Genomic DNA, 27,166 nt, shown 5'->3' with positions numbered 1-27,166 from the left:
ATTGTATTGGATGAAGGCAGATATTACTGAGTGGTTACAAATGAAAGTTATTCCCTTCGTATCAACCATGTCAAAAGCAGAGCTCCTCAACTTGTATTCCGAAATAATAATCTCAAAATATCCAAAACAAATTTCACTACGATATCTAAATTATACAGTAAACTAAAAGCACCAATTTCAAATAAACAAAAATCCAATTTAGTATAAAAAATTTATTGTATGGATTTTTCTAAAACATATATAGAACAAACATCTAGACATCTAAGTAGTTGCATCACTTCCCCTAAGAGCGACTGTAGACGAAATGTTAATTCTTGCGCATTAACAGAACATGTTAATTCGGAGGATCATAAAATAAATTTTGAAAACCCAAATATTTCAGATGGAAGAACTGATATAAAGTAAATTTTGCTGAGACTATCAATATATTGATAGTCTCAGCAAAATTTACACATATCTACTGAAATATGATAAACAAAAAAAAAAATATCTAGAAATTCGAGTATTATTCCGAATTTTCCCACTTGACATGGTTAGTAAAATTTTGATCAACTGTCATTATTTCATGTTTTTTCTATCTGTTTTTGAACTATTTTATATTTTATTCTCACGTTAGTAAGTTCTCCATATTTATATATTTTTTACAAGATATATAAACTTATTATTGTAGTTGTCCTGACGAAAGTGTGAAATATACCAAAATTTCTGCCACCGCAGTTGTCGGTTGATTGGTCAAACCACCAACACTGACATAAAAACTTAGCAAGTTGACTTGGGTGTCACACCAATAGGTGGTTCCACTTATGTCTCGCTTGCGTTAACGCAGTTATTTTTATTATGTACTTTTCTTGGTTTTTTACATTTTGACCGTGGCTGCCCCGCGTACCCAAAGGTACAAAAGAAGGGGCAGACCACAACAAGGAAACCAGCCTCCTCAGGGAGACCTGTGGGGTCTGGACGCGTCCAGGAGGGGGTCAGCTTTGCAAAAGCTGCATCTAAGGGCGCAAGTACTGCAAGTACTTCTGCAAAGCCCACCTCCCCTCGACCTGAACCCTCACCTCAGCCTCAGGAGGTTTCAGACATCTGTGCCGCACTGGACCAGATGAAAAAGTTATTTGTCAAATTCCCCGTGTTACAGATAATGTTCACGGTGAATACAAGCGTGATAACCGGAACTGCCAATGTCTAGACAACCAACGTTGCCTAGATCTCTGAAGATAGTTTTTTGGAATGCTAATGGCATTCGAACAAAGAAGCTGGACTTCGAAAATTTCCTTATAGAGAACAACATAGATATGGCTCTAGTCCAGGAGACACATCTAAGGAACGAATCCATTGTCATTCCAAATTACAGATTCTTTCACAGAGAACGTGTTGGACGTGCTGGAGGGGGAGTTGGCATTTTTGCCAAGCGATCCCTGCAGTGTGTCCAATACGGCATTGACAGTGCTCGATTGCACGGTACTGAGGCCGCGGGGGTCGAAATTCAACTGAGAAGGGGTTGTCACAGAATAATCTCGGTTTACAACCCTCCGAACATTCGTCTACTCCCAGAATCTCTGGATGAACTGCTGTTGGGAAGCAACATTCCGACAATTGCTGCTGGCGACTTCAATGCCAAGCACAGACCTTGGAGCAGAGCCACAAATCGAAACGGCCAAGCGCTCCATGCGCATGTTGACAGACATGAATATCTCGTGCTGGGACCAGATGAGCCTACGTACTATCGCGGGCAGACTAGGCCTGACGTACTAGACATCGCGCTTCTCAGAAACGTCTCTCTGACTAGCGAAATTTACGTTCTGTCGGAACTGGATTCTGATCATAATCCAGTAATCCTGGTACTGGGCGATGATCTTCCTCCCCCTGAGTATCGCGTGAGATCTAAGACGGACTGGGATGTCTTCACAGCCCAGCTCGAAGAGATGCGCGCCCCTCCTGAGGTACTCGACTCTCCCGACGAACTCGACGCGGCAGTTGAGCGTTTCGAGCTTTCCGTGAATGATGCGTTTCGAGCGGCCACCTCCAGGGAGGAGTGTCCGCTGAAGAGCTACAACGAGTTTCCCCCTCGTATCAAAGCCTTGATACGAGAGAGAAACCGCCTGAGAAGGCTCTACCAGCGAACCCTTTTCCCAGGGGACAAAACAGCGGCGAATAGGATGGCCAATCGTGTCAAACTGGCCATCAATGAACATCGAAACGAAAGGTGGGAAGAGCTCTTGGAATCCTTCGAACCTAGGAGTGACGAGCTTTGGCGAGTCACTCGTAGGCTCAGGGGGAAGAAGACTGCTCTCTCACCCATTCACGGAGAGCGCGGAGTGTGCTACTCCCCCGCCGACAAGGCGTTAGCCTTTGCAGACACGATGGAACGTCAGTTTCAACTTAACGTTGACGACGATGACGACATCGATCGCGATATGCTGCTGGAAGACCGGGTTCACCGACTTCTCAGGGAGGATGACGACGACGACATCCGTCCAGCTTCTATGGAGGAGCTGAAGGGTCTCATCAAGGCTGCGAAAGCAAAGAAAGCTCCGGGGGCCGATTCAATAACTAACAAGTTGTTGAAGAGACTCCCGGAAAACAGCGTTGAATTCTTGCTAAGTCTTATCAACAGTTCGTTGGCCCTCAGACACTTCCCTAGAAGGTGGAAGCATGCGATCGTCGTCATGCTCCCGAAACAGGGTCAGAACCAGCTGTTCCCGCAGAACTATCGCCCGATCAGTCTACTCTCGTCGGCGGCTAAGCTGGCTGAAAGAGTCGTTCTGCAAAGACTCAACGAAGAAGTTGAGGACCGAAATGCTCTGCCTAACGAACAATTCGGCTTCAGGAGAGATCACTCCACTGAACTACAGGCTCTAAGGTTGGTCGAGAACACCATCAGCGAGCTGAACAACAACAAAAAAGTACATATCGTACTTTTAGATATTTCAAAGGCCTTCGACCGTGTATGGCACGAAGGTCTTATACATAAGCTAAACGCGCTCGACCTACCTCGGGGCCTGATCCGGTGGATCGGGTCTTTCCTGAGAGGCAGAACCTTTCAGGTCAGAGTAGAGGACTCTCTGTCTGACAACAGAGAGATCCTCGCTGGAGTGCCACAGGGGGCCGTGCTCTCTCCGACGCTGTATTCGCTCTATACAAGCGACCTGCCTAGGTCCGAAAGAGTGAAGATATCCCTGTACACCGATGACACGGCTCTACTCTCGTCTTCCATGGGGCGGGAGCTCGGCGTCGTCTACATGCAACGTGCATTGGACGACCTCGAGCGCTGGTACCTCGATTGGAAGATCCGAGTAAACCCGGAAAAGACTCAGGCGATAACCATAGGAAGATTACTATCTTCTCCGGGGAGAAAAGTGAGAATCTCTGGAAGGGAGATTGACTGGCAGGCGCGAGTAAAGTACCTCGGTCTTCTAATAGACCGTAGACTCACTTGGAACCCGCACATTATGTACGTTAAATCCAAGATCGAGGGTCGGATAGCTAGACTGTACCCTCTGATCAACAGGAAATCTAAAATGAGTTTGAAAAACAAGATCACGATCTACAACACGATGTTCAAGTCTGTCATCATGTACGCTTCAGGCGTCTGGGGACAAGCGGCTCCGTCCAATATTTCCATTTTGGAAAGGTTACAAAATAAGTTAATTAGGATGATTGTGAATGCTCCTTGGTTCGTGCGGAATGAAGCCATCCGCAGAGATTTGCAGCTGCCTTCCATTCGGCAGTCCATTCAGTCGAGGAATGTGAGAGTTTTCGAAAAAACGGAAACTCACGAAAACCCGTTAGTTAGGGAAGCCACAGATTATGCTGTAGACGACCCCTCCCGATATAGAAGGCCCCGACACTCTGTCGAATGAGGCCCTCATGTCCCCCGTTAAAGGATGAATAACTTTTTCATCCATCCCACCCCAGCCAGGTAGGGGTATCCCGTGAAGGGCGGCACTGATGTCTAAGGACTTCATGCCGTCACCCATCAGTCATGTACCCATTGGTCCCTCTCAAGGCCAATGATCAGCCAAAAGGGTAGGGGAGCTGGTCTCCAAACCTGAACGAAATGAAGATGGATTTCGGTTACATTTTGACCCATTCAGTCGAGAAATCAGAGAGTTTTTGATGGTGCAGAAGCTCATGAAAACCCATTAGTCAGGGAAGCTATGGATTATACTGTAGACGACCCCTCCCGAAATAGAAGGCCCCGACACTCTGTCGAATGAGGCCCCTATGCCATCCGTTAAAAGATGAACAATTTCTTCATCCAACCCACCCCAGCCAGGTAGGGGTACACCGTGAAGGGCGGTTCTGATGTCTAAGGACATTCATGCCGCCATACCATCAACACTCACCATCAGTTATGACCCGTTTGTCCTTCTGGCAAACATCAGTTCAAAGGGTAAGGGAGCCAGGCTTCAACCTGTCTGAAATCAAGACGACGTGCAGGTTCAGGTTACATTTTGTCTTCAGCCCAACAGGCTGAAACAGCTGTATACAGGTCAGACCACTTCGGTGGCCGTTAACCAGGTTAACCCCCTACGAACGATAACCTTCAGAATTCGAAACTTGTGCGAGCAATGGACTAGCAGGGTCTTACGTTAAGACGTGCGATATACAGTGCATTTCTTTAATGTCCCCCCTTTTTATTTTTTGTACGGGTCAAGTCAAAAAATTGAAATTCGCGAATAATGAAATTATTGCATGATTATTTTATTTTGAAGTGAAATTGACAAATGAAACTTTCAAGGTGGCAACTGGGCGCCTTCTGGGAAAAAAAATTAAATGGAAAGGGAGTATTGTGACACATCATTTTGAAGCTCCTGACGAATACTTCACAACAATATGAAGTCAATATATACCCTCAGTCTGACGCCTGATATAGATATCTTTAACGCAATATGAGAAAAGCGTCGGCTGCCTCTTTTGGCATTGTTTGTCGCAAATCACTATTTTAATGGCTCGTTAGTGTCGTCCTCAAGGGGGATAGCGGATAGAAATATATCAGTGCCTTTGTGGATGAACGGCATGTCACTTGGTTGAGACGACTATGTTGTTTTCTTTGCTGTATCGGTATGTTTGCATTCTTGAAATTCTTTCTCTCTCAGACAATACCGAATGTACTATAGTGAATGTTTTGTTATATCTTAAAGGGATTAGGAAGCGTTCTCGATGGCACCAACGCACACTTTACGTCCAATGGACAAAATCCTGAATTTTTAATTTCCTGTTTTTGGTCATTAGCCTCGTGTCCTAGGTATTAATAAATCCCCTAGCCACGTAGGGAGCATCATGGCTATTCGCAGTCCGTCAGCCATGTATCGTTGCAGAATCATCCCAGCTTCATCTAGATACATTCTCTCGAGAAAAATATCTCGTCGAGTTTGGGATCGAAGACACGACCTTGCGGTCGTTAGTCAGGCACACTATCACTGCACCAATTCACCGCTTTTATTTTCTTATATTTAATTTTGAATCTCCTAGTTACGTTGAGAAATTATTAAAATAATTAGAATCGTATAAAACCAATAAATAATTTTTGTTTTGATCAAACGCGTGTACAATGACAATTTCCTTTTCATCGCCGTTTCTCCGTACCGCTATATTTTCGGAGGCTGAAATTTTGTATATAGGTTCGTTTTATTTTGCAGATGTGCAATAAGACCACGTCAGTTTCCGTTTGAAACAGTTTATCTCGAAAACGGTTCAAAATAGAAATAGTATTATCTGAACAAAGTTAATCTGAAATTGGATGTAGAGCTCAAACATGTTGAAATATACAGGGTGTTCCATTTGAAAAAATTGAGTTCCACTCATTTTTGCATGAGATCAAAGTATCTGCATTTTTTGAAGACCCTGTATGAGGCAAATAAAAATATGACTCGGAGTGAAGATCCTCATATTATCACTCCACTCCATTTCAAATTTGATCGTTTTAGTGCAAGAGAGTTCAAGATTATCAGCATTTATAAAAGTTCATGTTTGGTAAAAAAAATATCGAAATTAATTTATATCTTCTTTCGGAGGCTGAAATTTTGTATTTAGGTTCGTTTTATGTTGTGGGTGTGCAATAAGGAAGGATTTTTGAATATTTTAACTAGGGCGCCCCCACTGGGGATAAAAGGATCGCGTTTACATATGAAAATTACCCTTTTCATCACTGTTTCTTCGTACCGCTACGAAATTTTGTATGTAGGTTCATACATCATCTTATCATCACTGTTTCTTCATGCCCTTAAATTTCCGGTAAGTGAATTTATATTTAGTATCAGCATTGAACCCGTGCGGAGCCGGGGCGGGTCGCTAGTTGTAAACAAAGCAGTCTTCAAAACCTGTTTCGTAGCAACAATCAGTTCAAACCTCTCTCGTTAAAGATATAACAGTGTTTTTATTGAGTGATCCAAAAGAAATAACCTTAAAACCATTTCTTTTTATTTAACACGCTTTTATTAGCTTCACCTGTATGTATGTTTGTTTGTAACTCTCAGGCTCGGGATCTGTATTTGACAGAATTATCGACATTATTGCTTGATCTATTCGCGGGCGGATGGCACTGTACGTGATCTTCTTGATATATCGACATTATTGCTTGATCTATTCGCGGGCAGATGACGTAACCTCCTTGATATAATTCTAGCTCACTTTACATGTATCTCTTTATTTCAAAAAAGTATTTTTTTTATTAACACGCGCGCCTCCTGCCTTATTTGTAACCCTCCTTTGCGCGCCTGCTGCCCATTGGTAGCTGATTTTTAGGCTCCCTCTGCGGAATCGGAAAATATCAATGGTCATTTTTCTAAACAATATACGGCAAAGTTTAGACAAAATAAATATAGTTTAAAAAGACTAAAAAACAAGCTTTTATAGCATACGAAACTAAAAAATGTATAAAAAATATAGGAAGTTTAAAAAACTAAAACTCGCTTTGAAAGAACATCGAACTAGAAAGTTAAAAATATTTTTTTAAATAAGCTTAAAACAATAACGAACGAAAAATAATAGTATTGATTCAAAAAAAGCGTGAGCTTTTTCACAATGATACTAGTATTTTTCGTTCGTTATTGTTTTAAGCTTATTTAAAAAAAAATTATTTTTAACTTTCCAGTTTGGTGTTCTTTAAAAGCGTGTTAAGTATATTTATTACCTGATAGTGTGCAGGGGTAACTTTGGGACATTTTTAAGGATTTAACGCTGAAAAAATCACAGATATATTAGGTCATTCTTTCTCTTACAGAATATATGAAAATAATAATTTTAGAAGGTATAGTATTATATTAAAAAAAAATTATTCGTCCAAATTTTACCCCAAAGATTGGGGTAACATTGGGACAGTGTATAAGTGCATTGTCAACATAAGAAATGAGTTCCACTCATGAAACAGCCGCTATTGTGAATGCGGGTTACATGAGCCATTAATCTTCTACTGGTATAAGTCTCCTGAAAACTTCAAAGAGACAGCAAAAACACCAAAAAAAGGTTTAACAGAAATTATAATGAACTTGTATTGTTTTCTTAAGATGCCTTTATTAAAACTTTCGAGTGTTCCACATTCTAGACAATAAATAATTGATAATATTTAAGCTTTCTTTAAAATTCATTTCAGCCATTAGTGAAATTTATCACCAACTCGATATTAAAATACATTTCACAATGTAATATCTCACTATAAATTACACTAGAAGTTGTAACATGAATTATATACATTACATATTCTAATAATATCTAAAATATTTACAATATAAGTAGTTGACACTAGCAAAATTGACGATGCAATTTAAACACTTATCGAGATTCTTAGTTAACAAGACTGGGGGCTAGCAGGTCTCGAACCTACAGTAAAATCTTTATACTGTGAAAACACGCAGATCTGCAAAATAAAATAAAATTATTAAGATTGTTCAACATAACTAGTAAAATTTTCAATATCCTATAATAAATTGCAAAGTTGAATGTCTCATAAATTTTTATCCGAGCAAAAAAATGCTACTTGTAAGAAAGGCAAACAACTTGGTAGGTCTTCATTATAACTTTTGGGGTAATTCTTTGTTTTCAGCAATATTTTACTATTTTACATGAAATTACCTATTTATTTAAAATAAATATCCAGTTCGTTTTATATATCGTTTTTAAAAGAAATTTCATCATTAAATCAGATGAATCTGCTTTGCTATACAGCGGAATGCAGAATTAGAAAAATAAAATTTGAAATAACAGAATAATATACATACAATCGGTGCAAAATTAATGTCTTTTTTTTTTAATTTTTACCATTACTGCAATCATCAAAAGTGTTTTTTTCACCTACTATTTATCTTATCATCTACATGGTCTATAGTGTATTCGCACCAACCCACAGCTATGCTGAGCATCACTGGGACTCTAAAGTGGAAAGTGTGGATAGTTTAGATAATTCAGATGATGACAAATCTGACCTAGAAGAGTGACAGATAGAACAAATTGTAATCGCACTGATATCCAAAAGCCCTCAGTCACCTGGAAGAAAAACAACTTACTCCTAGACGATACAGCAAAATCATTCAGAGGTATCGTACAACTGTCTGCTGACATGAATCTTAGCACACCTTATTCATTTTTCGAATATTTCTTTTCCAACAACTTCCCTCAAAAAATAGTTGATGAATCAAACTTTTACTCAATACAAACAGATCCAAATATAACCCAGCAAAAAATTAGTAAATACTTGGGTATATACAGGGTGTCCCTGGACTTCCTCTTTTCTTCTCGGGAATGTATGGATGGGTCAAAATATCACCAGTACTTCATATAACATTTGTTCCTAAAATCCTTCGTTACCAAGTTCTGGGCTCTCAAAGTTACAAAATGAAAAATGTTTTCTTTGATAACTTTTCAAGTGAATATTCAAAATCAACCAAACTTTGGTGATTGACTAAACAAATGAATTGTTTTGATGAGCTTTCATGCAGGAGTCAGTTGTGCTATAAAGTCAGGAACGGACTACCCCCGATAGTCCACACCCCAAAACTATGAAATGACAGATATTTTTCAACAAAATCAGGTTACTTAGACAATCGATCGGAGTAACTATTTTTGATAAAAATACACTTTTGTCTGACGACATCCAACTAGAAATGTCTGCCGTTATTCGAAAAGATTAATTTTCAATGAAAATAGAAATGATAGGTAAAATGTTCATAACGAATTTTTGTAATGCAAACAGGTTAACTTAACAAAACTCATGGTGTAAATATCAATCGCAAACCCCAAGAGCAAAAAGAAATGAAAAATCCGATACAAAAACTGCTCAATATGACCCCCTTCTCCCTCAATACATTTTCGTAGTCTGCGAAGACACCCTCTCTGTACTTGAAATAGCATTCCAGAGTCGTTTCATATGTCTTCACTATCTAATGTTATTCTATTCAACAAGGCATCTCTCGTGTGAATCGGTGTAGCGTAAACAAGGCTTTTTAGATGCCCCCACAGAAAGAAATCCAATGGATTTAAATCCGGGGACCGCCGTGGCCATGCATATGGCCCACCTCTACCAATCCATCTATTGTGGAAAATATGGTTCAGATGGTCCCGCACAATCAAACTAAATGAGGAGAAGCGCCATCATGCATAAACTACATATCTTTTCTAGTTTGCAATGGAACATGTTCCAAAAGTCCATTCCAATCGTTCTGAAGTAACGCCAAATAACGTTTGCCATTCAATCGGTCATGTAGAACAAATTGTCCTATGAGATGGTTTCCTATGATACCAGCCCAAACATTCACGTTTAATTTCCGTTGGTGTTTGGTTTGCAATATTCCACGGGGATTTTCTTCGGCCATTATGAGAGTTGATAAAACTCCATCTTTACTTAAACCTGCTTCATCAGTGAATAAAACTAGATAAATGAAATGCATATCCTCTCATTGCTTATCCATTAACCAACTGACTATCGGGCATAGTCCGTTTTTGACTATGTAGCAAAACAACTGACTCCTGCATGAAAGCTCGTCAAAGCAATTCATTTGATTTTGAATATTCATTTGAAAAGTTATGAAAAAATAACATTTTTCATTTTGTAAATTTGAGAGCCTGTAAGTTGGTAGGTAACGAAGAATTTTAGGACCAAAAGTTATATGAAGTATTGGTGATATTTTAACCCATTCATACATTTCCGATAGGAGGAATTTCAGGGACACCCTGTATATATGTATGTCTTTTATGCATATGCCAATAGTTGGGTTTGACTCAAATAAAAAAATGACTAAAAAAAAAAGAGGAAGGTATGACAAAATTTGCCAATTTATACATTTCAATGAGAACACTAAAATATCACCTGGAGAAGAACATAACTATGACAAACTGTTCAAAATTAGACCTGTAATTGAAAGTATCTGACTTCACCAATTCTAAAGTATATGTAAAAAAAGGTGGCAATAATCTTGTTCAAAACACTAAGGAAGATATTAGAAAACTGTAAACTTAGTGCAACGATTATGCAGAATTGTTCCTACGAATAAAAATTATGTAGTGTACTTGATAAACTTTGATAAACTTTTTACAAGTCTTCAGTTGTTATCATGCTTAGCAAAAATGAGGATATTTTCTATGAAGACTAAGCAGAAACAAGATTTCAAATTGCGAGGTTCCATAAAAAATAAATTCAAGAAAATGGCCACAAGTACTTTGTGTGAATATGTTTGCACCTTCAATGGTGTCGATGTCTCATGCATTGGCTGGAAACTCTTCCTGAAACAACTGTACAAAGGTTTAGTGAGAGTCAAAAAATGAATTAAAATAGAGTATCCAAATATTATATCTGGAAGAAGTCGATCTCATAGACATTCTTAACTAAAAAATTAAAAAGCAGATTTCTGCTACAACTTCTCAAATCCCTCCAAAAGACATCAAGCTGGAAGGAGCCATGTCACTGGCCCATATGCAAGTTCCCTTCATGCAAATCATTTTCATACATAAGATGTAACAAATGTTGTCTTCATTTCTGCTTAAATAAGAATAACAATTTCTTGATAAATTTCATTCTTCTCAAAAATATACACTATGTATCATCAGCTACATTAACAAATACACAAAAATAATATTTTTTTTTACAACATGGTTTTTTGAATTATTTTATCCCTTGCCAGGGCACACCTGCGCGCCATTTTCATTTGAAATTCAAAGTTTTCATTAAAACTGGTTAAATCTCGTTTTATAGGGTTAATGAAACATTAAAAAAATATTTTATTCAATTCACTTTTGAAATTTGTTCTAACGATACCGAAATTGATATTAACCTGACATGGATTCTGTTTTTGTACTAACATTGCATTTATTGGTATTATTCACATTTTAGAATAATCATTTCTCTAACTTACAACTTCAGCAATTCATTTTTAGGTATTCATCTCACCTTATCTTTCAACTGTTGGCAAAGTTGCAATCCAACTGTAAAAAGTACTAATACTTCATTAAGCCAAGGCACTGAACATTCTGCTGGTGTAGGATCAGGAGTCATCACTCCCTGGTTATTCATTAAGTGATACATAACAAATACCAGCTTGTGACTTTGTATATAAAAACTTATAGCCAAGTCTTCTGCCAACGGTGGAGAAAGTGATTTCTACAAAAAAAAAACACTGTAACACTCTCATTTATTGTAACATGCATTTAGGGTTATACCATGTTACGACTCTTCAATAAATCGTAAATAGTTTTTTTTCTAGGTACTATCAAACTGGTACGCCCTTTCTGTAAACTACCTAATATGTTTCCTAGTACATGTAGGACTTCGTCAGAGGATCTGAAATAGACAAAAAATTATGTTAAACGTTTTTGTGTATACTGCAGTATTTTTAAAAAAATGGTTATTTTTTAATTTTAAACATTTCAGCTTAACAATAAGAGACTGGATATTTTCTGTTATACAAACTCATATTTACTCTGATTAAAAGAGCTAGGTAAAAAGTTTGTTCTTCAATTCTGTTAGAAGGTTAAATATGGAAATATATGACAATATGAATTGAAAGGGGTATATTTCCAGTTTTTCGATAAGCTACTAGGTAAAAATGACATTGAAATTCATTGAATAAGTATACTATTTATAAATAAATAGAATAAATAACATAAAATAATTTAGAATCCATTCAATAAAGTGAATTTTATGAAATGAACTAGAATGCCATTATAAAAATTTAAATAAAAAATTATTGTTAGTCAATCCAATCTGTAACTGAAGGTTGCAGTATCATTTTATTATCTGGGATGGTCGAAACGAAATATTTCATTCATTTTATTTATTACAATTTATAAATACTGAATTTTCATTCAATTTTGTGATTAGATGAAAATATTTGGTGATAGTTGGTAAAATGAGATATCATTATTTGACAAATCTTTCTAGGTACATAGCATTCAAATTCATACCTTATCCATGCTTAATTCATGAAGGTCATATAATGTTCATGATTCATGCCCATTTTAACCTTTTTAATACTGTCAATATTTAGGTACTGCAATATAACAATTGGTTTTATAATGTAGTAAGTCATAATATAGCGAGTTATGAGCCTTTCTGTAAAAAGTACATTAGAAACAAAATGTGTTTAATTCAAGGTGGCCATGAGAATATTCCTTTTTAAAACTGACTGTTTAAGGGGGTAATTCCCCGTGGGTTGGGCTACCTATCGGGCGCGTCCCCAGGTGGCGGATAGGGGAACGGCCAGGGGACTGGAGGCCCTATCCGGGAAGCCAATGTGGCCTAACGGACGGGGTTGACGGACTCCTGGTCAGTGGCAGAAATAAGTAGGGTGAGGGGAACTGAAACCCCCCAAAAGCCCTGCAAAACATGCCACCGCGGACCAGCCTACCCAAGCTAAGATGTAAGGAATCGTGTCGACAGCTGAATGGCCGCAGGGTTATATGCGGTTACGAACGATCCCCTTGAGGAACCGGGCGAAACCTCATTGTAACTAGCCTTCCTCTGGTAATGCGGGGCTCTGCTAGAGGTGACCAACCCTTCCCTTGCTACTCGTGGGAACATACATGGACACTAAAGAAAAAAACAAAAAACCAACCAATCCCGAGGCTGGACAGCAATGCTCACCTCAATTTAGGACGGGGGCTGGGGATGAACAGAAATGCTCACCCCAAGCTACCGCTCAGAAAGAGGCTGGACATAGCAGACCACCTCGCGATGCAATGCAAAGGCCAAGGCGTAAGCGAATCAGCGGCGCCGAGGCCAAGAGGAGGAAGAGAGCGAAAGAGGCAGAAGTGGCAGCAACTATGAGTGCACCCTCCACCTCCTCCACTCCATCCTCAACAACAAGGGCACCTCTTGCGGAGGGCGCCAAGAGCTCCGCCTTGAAAAAAGGCAAGGAACCGGCTGCCACCGCAGGAAAGCGCCCTCACGCGAGTACCTCCACGGAGGGAACCCCAAGAAGGTTGAAGAAGCTGCGCAGCGACAGAAATGTCGCTGCACCTTCCAAAACCTTCGTGGAGGCCGCCTTGAGACACCTCAAGGTAGCCATCATAGATGAGACTAACCCGTACGGTAAGGTTACCGCAGAACGAGAGAGTCTCATCAAAAAACAACTGTTGGAGGAGCTGGACAAGATCATCTTCTCCGCCTCCAGCAACAACAGAAAACCGCCCACGTTCAAGTCGTGGACATACTCCGGTGAAATCATCAGAGTGGTCTGCGATGACGACGTGACGTTAGAGTGGCTGAAGAAAGCCACAATGAATATCAAGCCATGGGAGGAGGCATCACTTGCGGTCGTCAGTGTGGATAAGCTCCCGAAGCTTACCAAAGCCTCACTCTGGATCCCGGAGGACGTCCACAAGACGACATCCGGTGAAAAGGAAAGGGTGCTGGGTCGGCTAAAGGCGCAGAATCCTGACCTGAAGGTAGCAAGATGGTGCACCTTCCATCATGAGGTTAAGATGAACCCACAAGGACACCTCTTCGTCTTCGGGATCGGAGAAGATGATATGGCTGTCCTGAAGAAGAAGTCGATGAGGTTAAGCTACGCGTTTACCTCACTGACTATTAGGGCAACAGTAAAAGAAACAGAGGGTACCTCGGAAGACCCTAGGTCCTTGGGAGTTGAACCACCTAAAGTGGATATTGACCCCAAGGCCACCATGGGTCCCGAAAAGGAAATCGAAGCATCTGAACAGATGACATTCGATGACCTGACGGAGGAGGCACCCAAAAACAGCGAGGCCACCTCCCCCTTAGCAGGGGAGCAGATGGACCTCTAAAGGTAACTTTGTATCCAACAACTGTCTCATGGGCAAGGACGTTGGAAAAAAAGTAAAAATAATACAATGCAACCTCCAACACAAAAAGGCGGCAACGGCAACACTATGTCGCCACCTTGATGTATTGGAGGAGGCAATAGCTTTGATCCAGGAGCCCTGGATAATAAAGACCAAAATTACTGGTTTCAGTAGTTTAACTGGTCAAATTTTCAGCTTACCAAGCAACCAGCAACCTAGGACGGCTGTCTACGTTCCTAGGAAATACAGAGCGTTTCCGATGGCACAATTCAGCACCTCAGATCTCACTGCGGTCAAAGTTGAATGTCCAATTGGGAAAGGCAAATATATGGCGTTGATAATCGCATCGGTGTACCTCCCTTCAGATGCAGCCACCCTACCACCGACCAGAGAAATGGAAGTACTAGTGGACCACTGCCTCAACCAGAGAGTGGAGCTCATATTGGGTTGCGACTCAAACTCTCACCACGTGAGCTGGGGCAGCAAGGATATCAACGCCCGAGGTAAGTCACTATACGAATATATAATACAGAAAGATCTAACAATCTTGAACAGAGGCACGGAGCCAACATTTATTAATGCCCGTAGCCAAACGTTAATAGATATCACGCTCACGACAGCCGAAATATCAAACAAAATCCAAGACTGGCAAGTCTCGGACCATATCTCTATGTCAGACCACCGCTGGCTGACCTATACGATAAGCCAGGATCTCAGGACTACTGTAAAATCCCGTGACCCGAAGAGGACGGATGTAGCTCTCTACAATCGACTCTTAAGAGGAGCTTTGCGGGAAACAGAGGTCCTGACTCCTGGCAACAATGAAGAACTGGAAAGGTACACAGTATCTATCCACAACAAAATAGACACTGCCTATAAGGAATCCTGTCCAATGAGGATGGTTCAAACGCATGGCACAACCAACACATGGTGGTGCCCTGAATTGGAACACCTCAGGAGGACATCGAGAACGACCTTTAACAAGGCAAAACGTACAAGACTCGAAGAGGACTGGGTTATATATCAAGCCAACCTCAGAGAGTTTAAAAAAGTCTGTAGGCGAAAACAAAGAGAAGCCTGGAGAGCCTATTGTGAGGCAGTCGAAGATTTTCCACTAGCTTCTAGGCTACAGAAGGCACTCTCAAATGACCACCATAAGACTATTGGCATCCTGACGAGGGAAAATGGCGACAAAGCCGCCAACCTCCAGGAGAGTGCTGAGATTCTTATGGAAACTCACTTCCCAGGTTCTGTCTTTCCTGGAACGGCGAACTGGACGGATGTATCAATAACACCCTCACAATATGACTGGCAATATGCTAGTACAGTAATTGATGAGGACAAAATAAGATGGGCTATATCGAGCTTTTCCCCCTTCAAGTCACCAGGGCCTGACGGTATAAGACCAGCCCTACTTCAGTGGGGACTAGACACTCTTATGCCACACCTGGTTGGAATATTCAGAGCCTCTCTAGCTCTGAGGTATATTCCCAGTAAGTGGAGAGAAGTAAGAGTAGTATTTATACCCAAACCAGGTAGGATGGACTACACCCTACCAAAAGCATTCCGACCAATTAGTCTCACATCGTTTTTCTTAAAAACCATGGAGAGGCTATGTGAGCGGTACATAAGAGATGAAGTACTTGTTAACAACCCACTTCATCCGAATCAGCATGCATATACCCCGGGAAGGTCTACTGATTCGGCCCTTCACCATGTGGTTGGCAGAATCGAGAGATCATTGGACAACAAAGAATCCACCCTAGGTATATTCATAGATATTGAGGGAGCGTTTGATAAAACAACCTTTCCAACAATTACCCAGCAACTACACTCCAGGAATGTACCCCTGGTAGTAGGAGAATGGATACTCCAGATGCTCTCTAGCAGAGCAATAAGTATTAATGTAGAAGACATCACAGTTAAAGGACTGGTCATGAGGGGATGTCCACAGGGAGGGGTCTTATCACCCCTTCTCTGGAACATAGTTCTGGATACCCTAATTAATCACCTTAACAAAAATGGATTCTACACAATTGCATACGCAGATGACATAGTTATCTTGCAGACTGGCAAATTTGTAAACACACTGTGCGATAGAGCGCAGGATGGGCTCAAATTGATAGAAACATGGTGTAAGGAACACTCACTGTCGATCAATCCCAAGAAGACTGAGATGGTCCTTTTCACCAGGAAAAGAAGTTTAACGGGCTTAAAACCTCCCGAAATCTTCAAAAGCCAACTAAACTTCTCTGAAGAGGTGAAATACCTTGGTATTATCCTCGACAAGAAGCTAACATGGAACTCTCATCTACAGAGTAGAGCAAAAAGAGCATACGTGGCTTATGAGCAATGTCGGAGGACAGTGGGACGCGCATGGGGTCTTTCACCCCGTGTAGTCGCCTGGATCTACACTGCAATAATAAGACCTATGTTAACGTATGGAGCCATTGCATGGGGACCGAAAGTTCTACAAGCAACGGCCATCCAAAAATTATATCAAATACAGCGACTGGCTTGTTTAAACATCACAGGAGCCATGAGAACAACACCAACCGCGGCAATGGAAGTAATCACGGGTCTGACCCCTCTGGATCTGTTCGTTAAGGAGGTTGCGTTAATGGCCATGTTACGATTGCACACGGCTGGTGTGAACCTAGAAGTAGGAATGGGTCAATTGAGGCTGGGCCTGTGGCGGGAAGCGCTTACTGCGCAACCTCTGCTGCAGGCAACAAGTGATGCAATTGAACCCAGGTTTGTGTTTAATAAACCCTACAAAATACAAATTAAGCAGAACACAGAGTCAGATGCTACAAATGCAATACGGATTTATACAGATGGCTCAAAAACCAAAGAAGGTTCAGGATGTGGAGTGTACTCCAGATCACTAAGCCTAAGGATCAAATGGGGAATGGGAAGAAATACCAGCGTGGTACAAACAGAACTGGCTGGTATCTCAATCGCCACAAAAGAAATAACCAAGAAAAGAATTTCGGGCAAAAACATAACAATCTGCACTGATAGCAGACAAGCACTATTAGCCTTGAACAGACACCGTGTTACTTCAGGGCTAGCACTAGAGTGCCACCAAGATTTAGCCAAAGCCTCGGTAGATAATAACATTATCCTGAGGTGGATTAAAGGGCACGAAAGGAGTAAAGGTAATCGCATTGCCGACTCTTTAGCCAAGGAAGCGGCTGGACTAAGAATTTTAGGACCAAGTGGCACCCACGGCCTGATGACTTCGACAATTGCGGAACTAGTCAAATGTTACACCCATGCTCAATCTTTAAAGAGATGGGATGAAATTAAAGGATGTAATCTTGCCAGGATCACCTTGGGCGACCCTGGGAAGCTGGCGCCGAAGAAATATCTGGCGATGACCAGGAAAAATCTACGCCTTACAGTAGGATTTCTGACTGGCCACTGTCAGCTAAGGAAACACCTACATAATATGGGGCTAGTGGACACACCTCTATGCAGGATGTGTGAACAGGAAGATGAGACTGTCAGGCATGTCCTGTGTGAGTACCCGGAGTTATCGTCAATAAGAGAGTGTGTGTTCGGCGAGTCTTGGCCTACACCTGCCGATATAAAGGAGATGTCTCCCAGCGACCTGTCCACCTTCCTGGAAAGGACAGGATGGACGACGACCTAGGAGGACAACTCCTTGGGAGGATGTACAATGGGTCACATGTGGCCTAAGTGCGTGGGCTTACACTCACCCTCCCTACTCTACAGATACAGAAGGGGGTAATTCACATTCACAATTCACGAAAGAAAATTAAAATTGGAGGCACTTATGAACTGTTCTTTTAAACAAGATTCACTGTGTTCATGTCTTCGCTTAAGAACTTTTGGTCTATTAATAAAAAGAAACTAAAAGAAGCCTGTTTTCAATGACTCAGGAATTAGATTTTATTTTGAAAATACTGTTGTTAATCATGCCCTAAAGAAAATAACGCCGGCCGCCACTGATAGCCATAAACCAATTGTGATGTAGCTAAGAGCGCGCGAATTTACGATGTTCGCTGCCGTTCTAGATGTAGCGAGAATAATGCTACCGTCTTCGATGGAATTCCAAGGAATGTTCCGCCGCCTTCGATTGCCAAATATAAGCGCCATCCACTGGCCCATCGAGACAGTCAAATGGAAGATACAGTGCGGTACGCGAAGCGACATAGTAAGGCGAAAGATATTCGAATAATAGTTTAAATTGAAACAAAGTTGAGTTTGATTATTGTTCAGTGTAGTCAATTATTGGTAAACCTAAGGGGAAAAACGTAACAATACATTCGTTAGTGAATGGAAACTAGTTTTACAGGAATGCGTCAGTTTGCTCAATTCACATTTTATTTACTCGAATATAGACTGCTTGAGCAACCACAAATTCATTCACAATTCAAACCCTTTATGTACGAACTCTTGAAGTTAAGTTACACCTAATTAGGCAATCTTAAGTTCACCAATGCAATACAAGACAAGCGTATTATATAAGAAATCGTCAGTACCGACTTTCGTTTCCAAATAAAATTCATTAAACTTCCATTCTATCTACCTGTTAGATTCAGATCGCTCAATTCATTTTGTATCAAAATAATTATAAACATTTTATTTTGGACTTCTTTTTTATTCGAATTCTGAATACATAGAACGTATGACATTTTTTAATGATGATTTGATACTATTCAACTGGTGAAAGACTTGCAGATTATGTATATTCTGTTTATTTATTTTATATTTTATTTCTCTATCTATATTATAGTGTTTTTATTATGTAAAATTCTCTATTAATAACTCACTGCAATGATTGACTTGCTATAAATATACCATTGTATATAAAATAGTCAAATGAATATTCTATTCTATTTTATTTTGTTTTATTGAACTACCAATTTATTTCTATCAGAGATATTGTTTTCTAGAAAATCTTGAGATAAAACAATTTTGCAAATTTTTCAGCATCACTGAAAGATATTGATTCCAAAGTATATACTTGCCTGAATTTATAATGTTTTCCCACATCGTCAATATGATAAATTGCTTGTTGTAAATGATTTGCTGCATCTTGAACCTGTTGGAGTTTCCATGGATACTCACTTTGAATCGTGGTGCGAACCATAGTTGCCGTGGTCTGTCTTACAACTTTGAACGTTATATCCTGAATGAGTAACATATTACATTTTAAAAAATATTCTGTTCTGAGTACTCACAGCATGTGTGATGCTATCTCCAGTCAATGTGACAACACATTTTAACTGATCTGCTGGAACAGAGAGGACAAATTTGTCTTGTTTGGATGAATTATCATGTCCATATAATGCAACAGGAAACCTCCTAGCACATTCCTAAACAAACATTAACAACATTTCTGCTTAGTATTGCTGTGATCATTTGGAAAACTTCTGAAACAGTTCAAAATTGAGAAACAAATATAAAACTAGATAAGTAAGTTCGCAGATATGAATAAATGCTCTGAAAGATAAATGCATAACCCCCAGCAACTTCATCTCTTTGGAAAAAATCTGTATAAAACACGGAAAAACGTAACCGTCACATTGCTGAGAATGAAATTTGTATAAGGAAATACGAACATGCTTTTCTATGAATTTCTTACATAACATCAGATACGTGAAAAATTTTAAGTTTGTAGTTTAATGTTTTCATAGTTGTACTGAATTGACATTTTAAATGTTCTTGAAACCAGCAAGTGGGTACACAAGGTAAAGTAATATTGTTAATTTTCAAGATTTTTGCACCCTCTAGCCAAAAGCTAATTCTACTACTCTGAAAATACTAATGTTTCCAGAGATATACCAAATTGACATTTTAAACCTGCTGTTTTAGCAACCTCTCGTTAAAAGAAAATTCCGTATGTCTCTAAAAATATTATATTACAAGATTTTTAGGATTTCCAGTTAATATTCATAATGAGAATTATATAGATTTGGAAATCAGTTGGACTTATGTCGAACGAAATTATAAATGCTTTCATAATTGTTATTATACTGTGGTGGTGCCTTCAATTTTCCTATAAATGATAATAGAAAAAAAGAAAAATGGAGCCCAAAAAATCTAAAAGTCATCTTAGTGTGTGTGTCACATCAAATAATTATTTAAAAGTGCTTCTAACTCGCACAGGCTCTGCCTTTTGTTACTTTCTATTGAGTGTGATAGGGAAATTTTATTGTATTTTGTTTTCTCATTTGTCCCATAAGCTACATCCAATCTTGCTTTTTCAAACAACGAGTGATATTACTGGTGTGTTCATCAAAGTACGTCAATGCTCTATGTTGCTTACTATCGTTTCTTGAAATTGGAGAGCCCTGGTTCATGACTTGTTTCAGTAGTGTTTTTAGAAACAGGTGATATTTATTTACTATTTATATTTTTTCATCTAATATATGTATATATACTGAGAACTGCTACTTGAAATCAAAATTGAAATTTTCAAGTAAATCTCCCAAAGTGATAAACGATAGCAAATTTTTGGAATACAAACTGAATAGAAAAAATTGTTTTTTGTATAATTCAATGTTTATATAGAAGTAGTTGGTTCGAAAGTATTTTTTCTTTCGTGTAATTCAACGTTTATACAAAAGTAGCTGTTTTGAGAGGGCTTTTTCTACCAGTTTGTGTCTGAAAGTTACTGCTTTGCATGATCTACGTATCTTTGTAAAGAGTTTATTTTGAAATTTTTTCCTTCCTTCCTTTACAAGATTCCCACATTTTTTTTGTTAAAGATGGAGAAGTGGAAAGTTAAAACTTCTCTTTCCCAACTTTCTGCTCTCCTGAGTTTCTGTTGTATCGTGCTGAGTTTGCAAGGAAAAAATTAAAATTTATTATCTGCATGTTCTTGAACCATAAAAAAGATTTAAAATGCCTTTACTTTTCCAAAATTATTAGGTAATTACCTAAAACTTAAAATGAAGCTGAAGTAAACTCCCACACCCATCCCAATTCTAATAAATATTTCAAGTTCATGCAAAAAGTACTTATATTGCATTGAAATATGACTGATAAGTGGGTAAATAAAAATTGATGAAAATATCATCAATAGTTGAAGTGACCACCATAAAATTTTACCTGCCACACTAGTATTGAGAACTAACTAATAGTAGTTTTTTCACAATTATTTTTAGGATAGAAAAAAGATCAAGGATCACAGAATTACGATTTGTATCTTAGTAGAAGTCACATCTATCTATATTCTACATACTAACATAAATGTGAAAGTTTGTGAGGATGTATGTATGTATGTATGTATGTATGTATGTATGTATGTATGTATGTATGTATGGTTTGTGGCTTTTACACGCCTAAACGACTGAACGGATTTAGATGAAACTTTACATAAATACAGCTTATACATCAGAATAACAATGAGGCTACAATTTACAAAGGTTATGTGTGATTCGGAGTTACATTAATGTACCGTAAGATTGTTTACCTTTAATAGTTCTAAATAAAAGTCCGCGTAAGCATATATGTGGTAGCCCCATATGCAAAATACTGAGCCATAAATACAATTGAATTGGATACTTTTTTTACAATACACATTTTAGAATATCTGTTGAACTCATAAAAATTGATACAATTGTCGTTTTTAGTATAGATGAACTTTGTCTTTTACATTAAGTAATTTGGAAAAATAATTTAAAAGTTATCACAATAAGATCAACTTGACGCAACGCAGTAAACCATTACGCGTCGCGTCTACTGTAAGGTGACGGCGGACACTGCGCGGGGGTAGAGGGGCAGTCTAAGCAATGAAGCGCCATCTTCGAAGAACGCAGGCTGACGTCGGTGATGGTTGTGTTCATTTTGCGAATTTTTTTATAGGTGCTTAGTGCTGTTGGCATATTTTTTAGTTATTGTATTTTTAAAGTAAAAATAGGAATTACCAGCTGTTGCCCGCTTTTATATTAACGTACAGCTGAAGCTAATGAACCTAGAATTTTGAAATATACAGGTTGATTTTTTGTATAGCGTAAATAAGCATCAAGAAAGGAAATCAAGAATTTCCACCCCCAGGGGGGGGGGGAAATGGGGGTTCAAATATTGTATTGAATTTCGTCAGTTTTGAAGTTGGAAACCTGAAGTTTGGTTTGATGAAAAAATATTGTAACTATTTGATTAAAATGTTCTGTCACAAAACTTAATGTGACAAACCAAATTCTACGCAGGCGAAGCCGCGGACAACAACTAGTTCACCATAAATTAGTTTTAGGGGCTCATCAAATAACAAACAACACCTAATTAGCACAACTGCAATTTTATTTATGGGCTTGCTAATGGTAATGCTGCAGAATCCCATCAAATTCATTGAGAAAGATATCCAAACAAACAGAAAGAACTATCATAAGTTTACATACTAAACTTTGCGAAAACTGAATCTTTTAACTGCACACGCTGAACGTTCTAGAAGACCGAGAACAATAATATTATTGTTCGCATTTGGAACCACAAATGTGCGGTTGGCTCCTGTTGTTGACTCTGTGCGTTTGTGTTGTTTCCTGTTTTCGGCAAACAAGTGTTGCCCATCTTTACACTTGACTGCACCACGCTGATGAGGCCAATAGCCAGAAACACGTGTTCGCGGTTTGCCCCGTTTTTGGAGTGTCCACGAATGGTTTCATTTTTGATTTATATACATATATACCGGGTGTCCCACATTTTATGTGACAGGCAATATCTGGTTTGTTGAAGGAGATACACAAAAATGTTTCATACAAAAGTTTTAGGAGTTCATGAGAGCTATATTTTGATATAATTTTTAAATATACAGGGTGTTTGGTGTAGGTGCTACAGACCAAAATTCCATTTTTTAAAATAGAACGCCCTGTATATCATTACATATTCAGATGCTACTTTAAATTCTGATATCATTTCATGTTTGGTTTTTGAAATTCGGTTACGGCGTTGTTGAGTTATTGCACTTTTCCTTAAATATAAAGTTTCAAAAAAACTTATTTACTCGTACACGAATCCAGTCTATATCTTTTATTAAATTGAACTAGACTACTACTGAATACAAACCATTATTCTCACCTCTACGATACGATATCGATATCAGTTGAATATAATATTGAAATTCTTGAGAATGTGACTAACTTGAGGGTGAATTGCTTTATATTGCACAATTTCATTAAGTAGCTTATGCTTGTTGATGCCATAGTAACAAATGTTGTTGAATTGTATCTACTTGTCAGTTCGATTCAGTGATTCTTTGCAAAACAGTAACTGTGTTCTTTGTGCGAAAACTCCAGTATGCCTTTCGCGTTTAGTCCAAGTGATTGCATTGCTATGTTATTAATTTTTGGGGAATGTCAGAAAAACTGTCGTCAAGCACAACGTCTATACCAAGAACGTTTTCCAGACAGACCCATTCCGTCACGAATGACTTTTTCGAGAGTTGTAGAAAAATTGCGAACTGGGTCATTTCCTTCTACTATAAAGCATCACCATCATACGAGATCTGTTAGAACTGAAGATTTAGAGATCAATGTGTTGGCTTATATTATTATTCATCCACATGTTTCTATCCGTACTCTTGCAGAAGAAGTCGGTGTGAGTAAATCTAATGTACAGAGAATTCTGAAAGAAAATAAATACCACCCATTCAAAATTCAGTTGGTACAAGGTTTGAAACCCACGGACTTTGAACGACGACTTGAATTCATTGCTTGTATTCAGGTAATATTACATGAAAGTCCTAACATATTCAGTCAAATTTTGTGGAGCGATGAATCGCGATTCCACAATAATGGAGTTGTGAATCGACATAACAGTCACCATTGGTCTCAAGAAAATCCCCACTGGGTCCGCGAAAGTAATTTTCAAACTACTTGGGGTATTAATGTATGGTGTGGACTGTTCAATGGCCGCATCATAGGACCTTACTTTTTCAATGAAAATCTCAATGGATTGCGATATTTACATTTTCTAGAAAATGATTTGATCCAGTTGATGGAAAATATTCCCATAGCAGAACGACAAGGAATTTGGTGGCAACAAGATGGTGCCTCTCCTCACAATTCACAGCTTGTTACTGAATATCTGGATAGAACGTACCCAAATAGATGGATTGGTAATAAGGGTCCAATTCGGTGGCCGGCTCGTTCCCCAGATTTATCACCGCTTGATTTTTTCCTATGGGGTTATTTAAAAGATATTGTTTTCACTACTCCCCCTTTGAATGTGAATGATCTGAAAATGAAAATTCGACTAGCGTGCAGTGATATTACGCCTGATATTATAAGAGCGACTTGTACGAGAGAAGTGATTCGACGTTTCGAAGCCTGTATAATATCTAATGGGCATCACTTTGAACAATTTTTATGACTTATTTCTAGGTACCTACCATTCTTATGAAATGATTTATCAAGTTACATTATTTACATTGTTATTAATTAAAGATTTGTTTTCGAATACACCTCTTTCAATTTCGCAATTGTTTCATATTCAAAATGATTCCTGACTGAATTCCACAACTCAAAATTGAAACCATTACTTCGAACACCCAAAATTTTGACTAATTTTCATGTGATCTGATGCAGAGAGAATAATTGTATGAGATATTTTTAAAAATAATAGTCGTTCTCAAGACTTTAACTCAACAACGCCGTAACCGAATTTCAAAAACCAAACATGAAATGATTTCAGAATTTAACGTAGCATCTGAATATGTAATGATATACAGGGCGTTCTATTTTAAAAAATGGAATTTTGGTCTGTAGCACCTACACCCTGTATATTTAAAAATTATATCAAAATATAGCTCTCATGAACTCCTAAAACTTTTGTATGAAACATTTTTGTGTATCTCCTTCAACAAACCAGATATTGCCTGTCACATAAAATGTGGGACACCCATATATATATATATATATATATATATATATATATATATATATATATATATTTCGACAATTTTTATTGTCATCATCAGGGAAACTACAAGAGTAAGAATATGTGCTTAAGTTTTGTCTTACATTGTCCACGAGGTTGTATGCAAATGGTGGAAAAATCATCAAATATATGTACATGTTATGTAGATTTGAGAAAATTGAAGGCGTTTCAGGTCATTGTTATGCAGATAATAACTTTTCATTTTATACCTCGCAAACTAAGCACAATACAACAACAAAAAATTACGACAGCAGAAAGTTGTAATTGCAGTTGTTCATTCTGAAACTGATATCCAACTTGAAAAAACTAATAATACAAAATGATTTCACCATGAATATCAATATCAATGGAATAACACCCTACAATGTCACTGACATAACAATTTCAGATCTAATTACATCAAAAGGGGCCCTCTAATACTGCTATCAAGAAAAGCAAGTTTGATTATAATAATGGAAAACTGTTTTTTCATTACAACTTCAACACCCTGAAATATGAAAAAACCTCGAAATTAAAGTAATTACTTAAGTTACACCATGTATATTGATTAAATTTACATACCTTATGAAATTAATTCTACCATACTACACATTTCATTATTTGACAAATAATTATTTTTTAGGAGGGACTAGGTAGTTTAAGGAAAAGATTTTTGGCTTTCCACTCCTCCATCATTATACAAAAATGTGGGAAACTTTTGAAGAAAGAAAACAAGTAATTAACTTCAATATAATCTTTTTACTAGGATATGTAGGTCATTTATAGAAGTTTCTTTCAGGTACAAAGTGGAATACAAAGTCCATTTGAAACTACTACTTTCAAACACTTAATTACCCTTTTTCCTTTTCAATTTGTTTAGAATACAAATTGAAATGATTTCCATTTAATTAAATGTTCATCATATGTTTGAAAGTAATCATTTTGGGTGAACTTTTTCTTCTAATTTTCTTCATAAGCTTTCCACTTGTATAATGTTGGAGAAGTGAAAAGCCAAATACATTTTTCCCAAAAATTATTTGTAGCTCAGATTTCGCCAGCCTCCTTTACTTCATTAGAAAATTATTCTTGTGTGTATTAATGTTTACAGTTCTAGGGTGCGGGTATATTCAATAAAACAAAAATTAGTAAATTAATTATCCTCACTGTTAATGTTATGTTTGATCTTTTTAGTTCAATGTCAAAGGAATTTATAAAGGAAGCAACTAAAAATCAGCTGTGAAATAATTTGGCAAGGATGCATTCAGACAGGTTCAGGAAAAATATTTGTATATCATGTACTTAAAAAATATTTTACCACAAGAATTTGGTGAATCTGGGCCAATCCCTTATGAACTTCTTGGTTTAATACCCATTCGAATTCTTTTTGCTGAAAATGAGTTTTATAATGAATCAATATACCTATACTGACCTAAATAGATATTTGAATTACCAAATTTGAAGCTTCTTGCCTCTCACAATCAACCATAGTTGTTTTGAAAATAATTCTTTCTTTTTCACCTGGCAAATACACAGCCCATGAATTTACATAAATCAATCACAAATTCACCAGTCTAATGAAAATTTAATTAACGATCTGTTCGTTTGTATTGGTAGATATTTGAACACCGCGATTGTGAAAGATCTATGTCATAGGAATAGTTGCGTTCCTTAACCACAGATAACCGGTTACCACATTTACTCAAATAATCAGCAAGATTATGTGATGTATGAAGTACCATCTCCGACTGGGCGGAGCATGATAATTCATTATTCTATAGTTCAATTACAAAAAAATTAACTAATTTGATTGAGTAGCGACTGCGATGAGCACTCCTCCGACCATCCACAATTTCAATTAAGATCCACCGGCATACAGCTGTTTCAGCCTATTGGGCATCATCAGTGACATGAGTACTCTACTATTTATTTTTCATTTATTTCAATTCTTGCAGCTTGACAGTCTTAACGTTAACCCTCTTTTGATTTATGTAACCTGAAGTGAAAAATATAGCAATATATTCAA

General features: G+C 38.1%; 1 protein-coding gene across 1 annotated transcript; it reads right to left on the bottom strand.

Moving 5' to 3' along the window:
- Positions 1–7,493: 7,493 nt before the first annotated feature.
- Positions 7,494–26,753, bottom strand: rogdi (rogdi atypical leucine zipper). The gene is made up of 7 exons (XM_074175373.1): positions 26,594–26,753; positions 26,459–26,530; positions 19,467–19,601; positions 19,254–19,414; positions 11,653–11,773; positions 11,384–11,593; positions 7,494–7,861 (listed from the first exon to the last, which is right to left on the bottom strand). The coding sequence occupies exons 1-7, from the start codon at positions 26,627–26,629 to the stop codon at positions 7,793–7,795; spliced, it is 804 nt and encodes a 267-aa protein (XP_074031474.1). The 5' UTR covers positions 26,630–26,753; the 3' UTR covers positions 7,494–7,792.
- Between the last annotated feature and the right edge of the window lie 413 nt (positions 26,754–27,166).

The sequence above is a fragment of the Leptinotarsa decemlineata genome, unplaced genomic scaffold, assembly GCF_025532065.1.
Source record: "Leptinotarsa decemlineata unplaced genomic scaffold, Ldec_3_MD MMD2_tig00001019_RagTag_RagTag, whole genome shotgun sequence".
Classification (NCBI taxonomy): Eukaryota; Metazoa; Arthropoda; class Insecta; order Coleoptera; family Chrysomelidae; genus Leptinotarsa; species Leptinotarsa decemlineata.
The sequence above is the reverse complement of the archived record's forward strand: the minus strand, read 5'-3'. Positions and strand labels throughout refer to the sequence as shown.

Excerpts from the sequence above, each read along its gene's own strand:
- rogdi (XM_074175373.1), bottom strand. The coding sequence starts at position 26,629 with ATGGTTGATTGTGAGAGGCAAGAAGCTTCAAATTTG. Across the intron at positions 26,531-26,593 it reads GGCAAGAAGCTTCAAATTTG|CAAAAAGAATTCGAATGGGT; the intron begins GTAATTCAAATA and ends ACTCATTTTCAG. Across the intron at positions 11,594-11,652 it reads TATTGAAGAGTCGTAACATG|AAATCACTTTCTCCACCGTT; the intron begins GTATAACCCTAA and ends TTTTTTTTGTAG.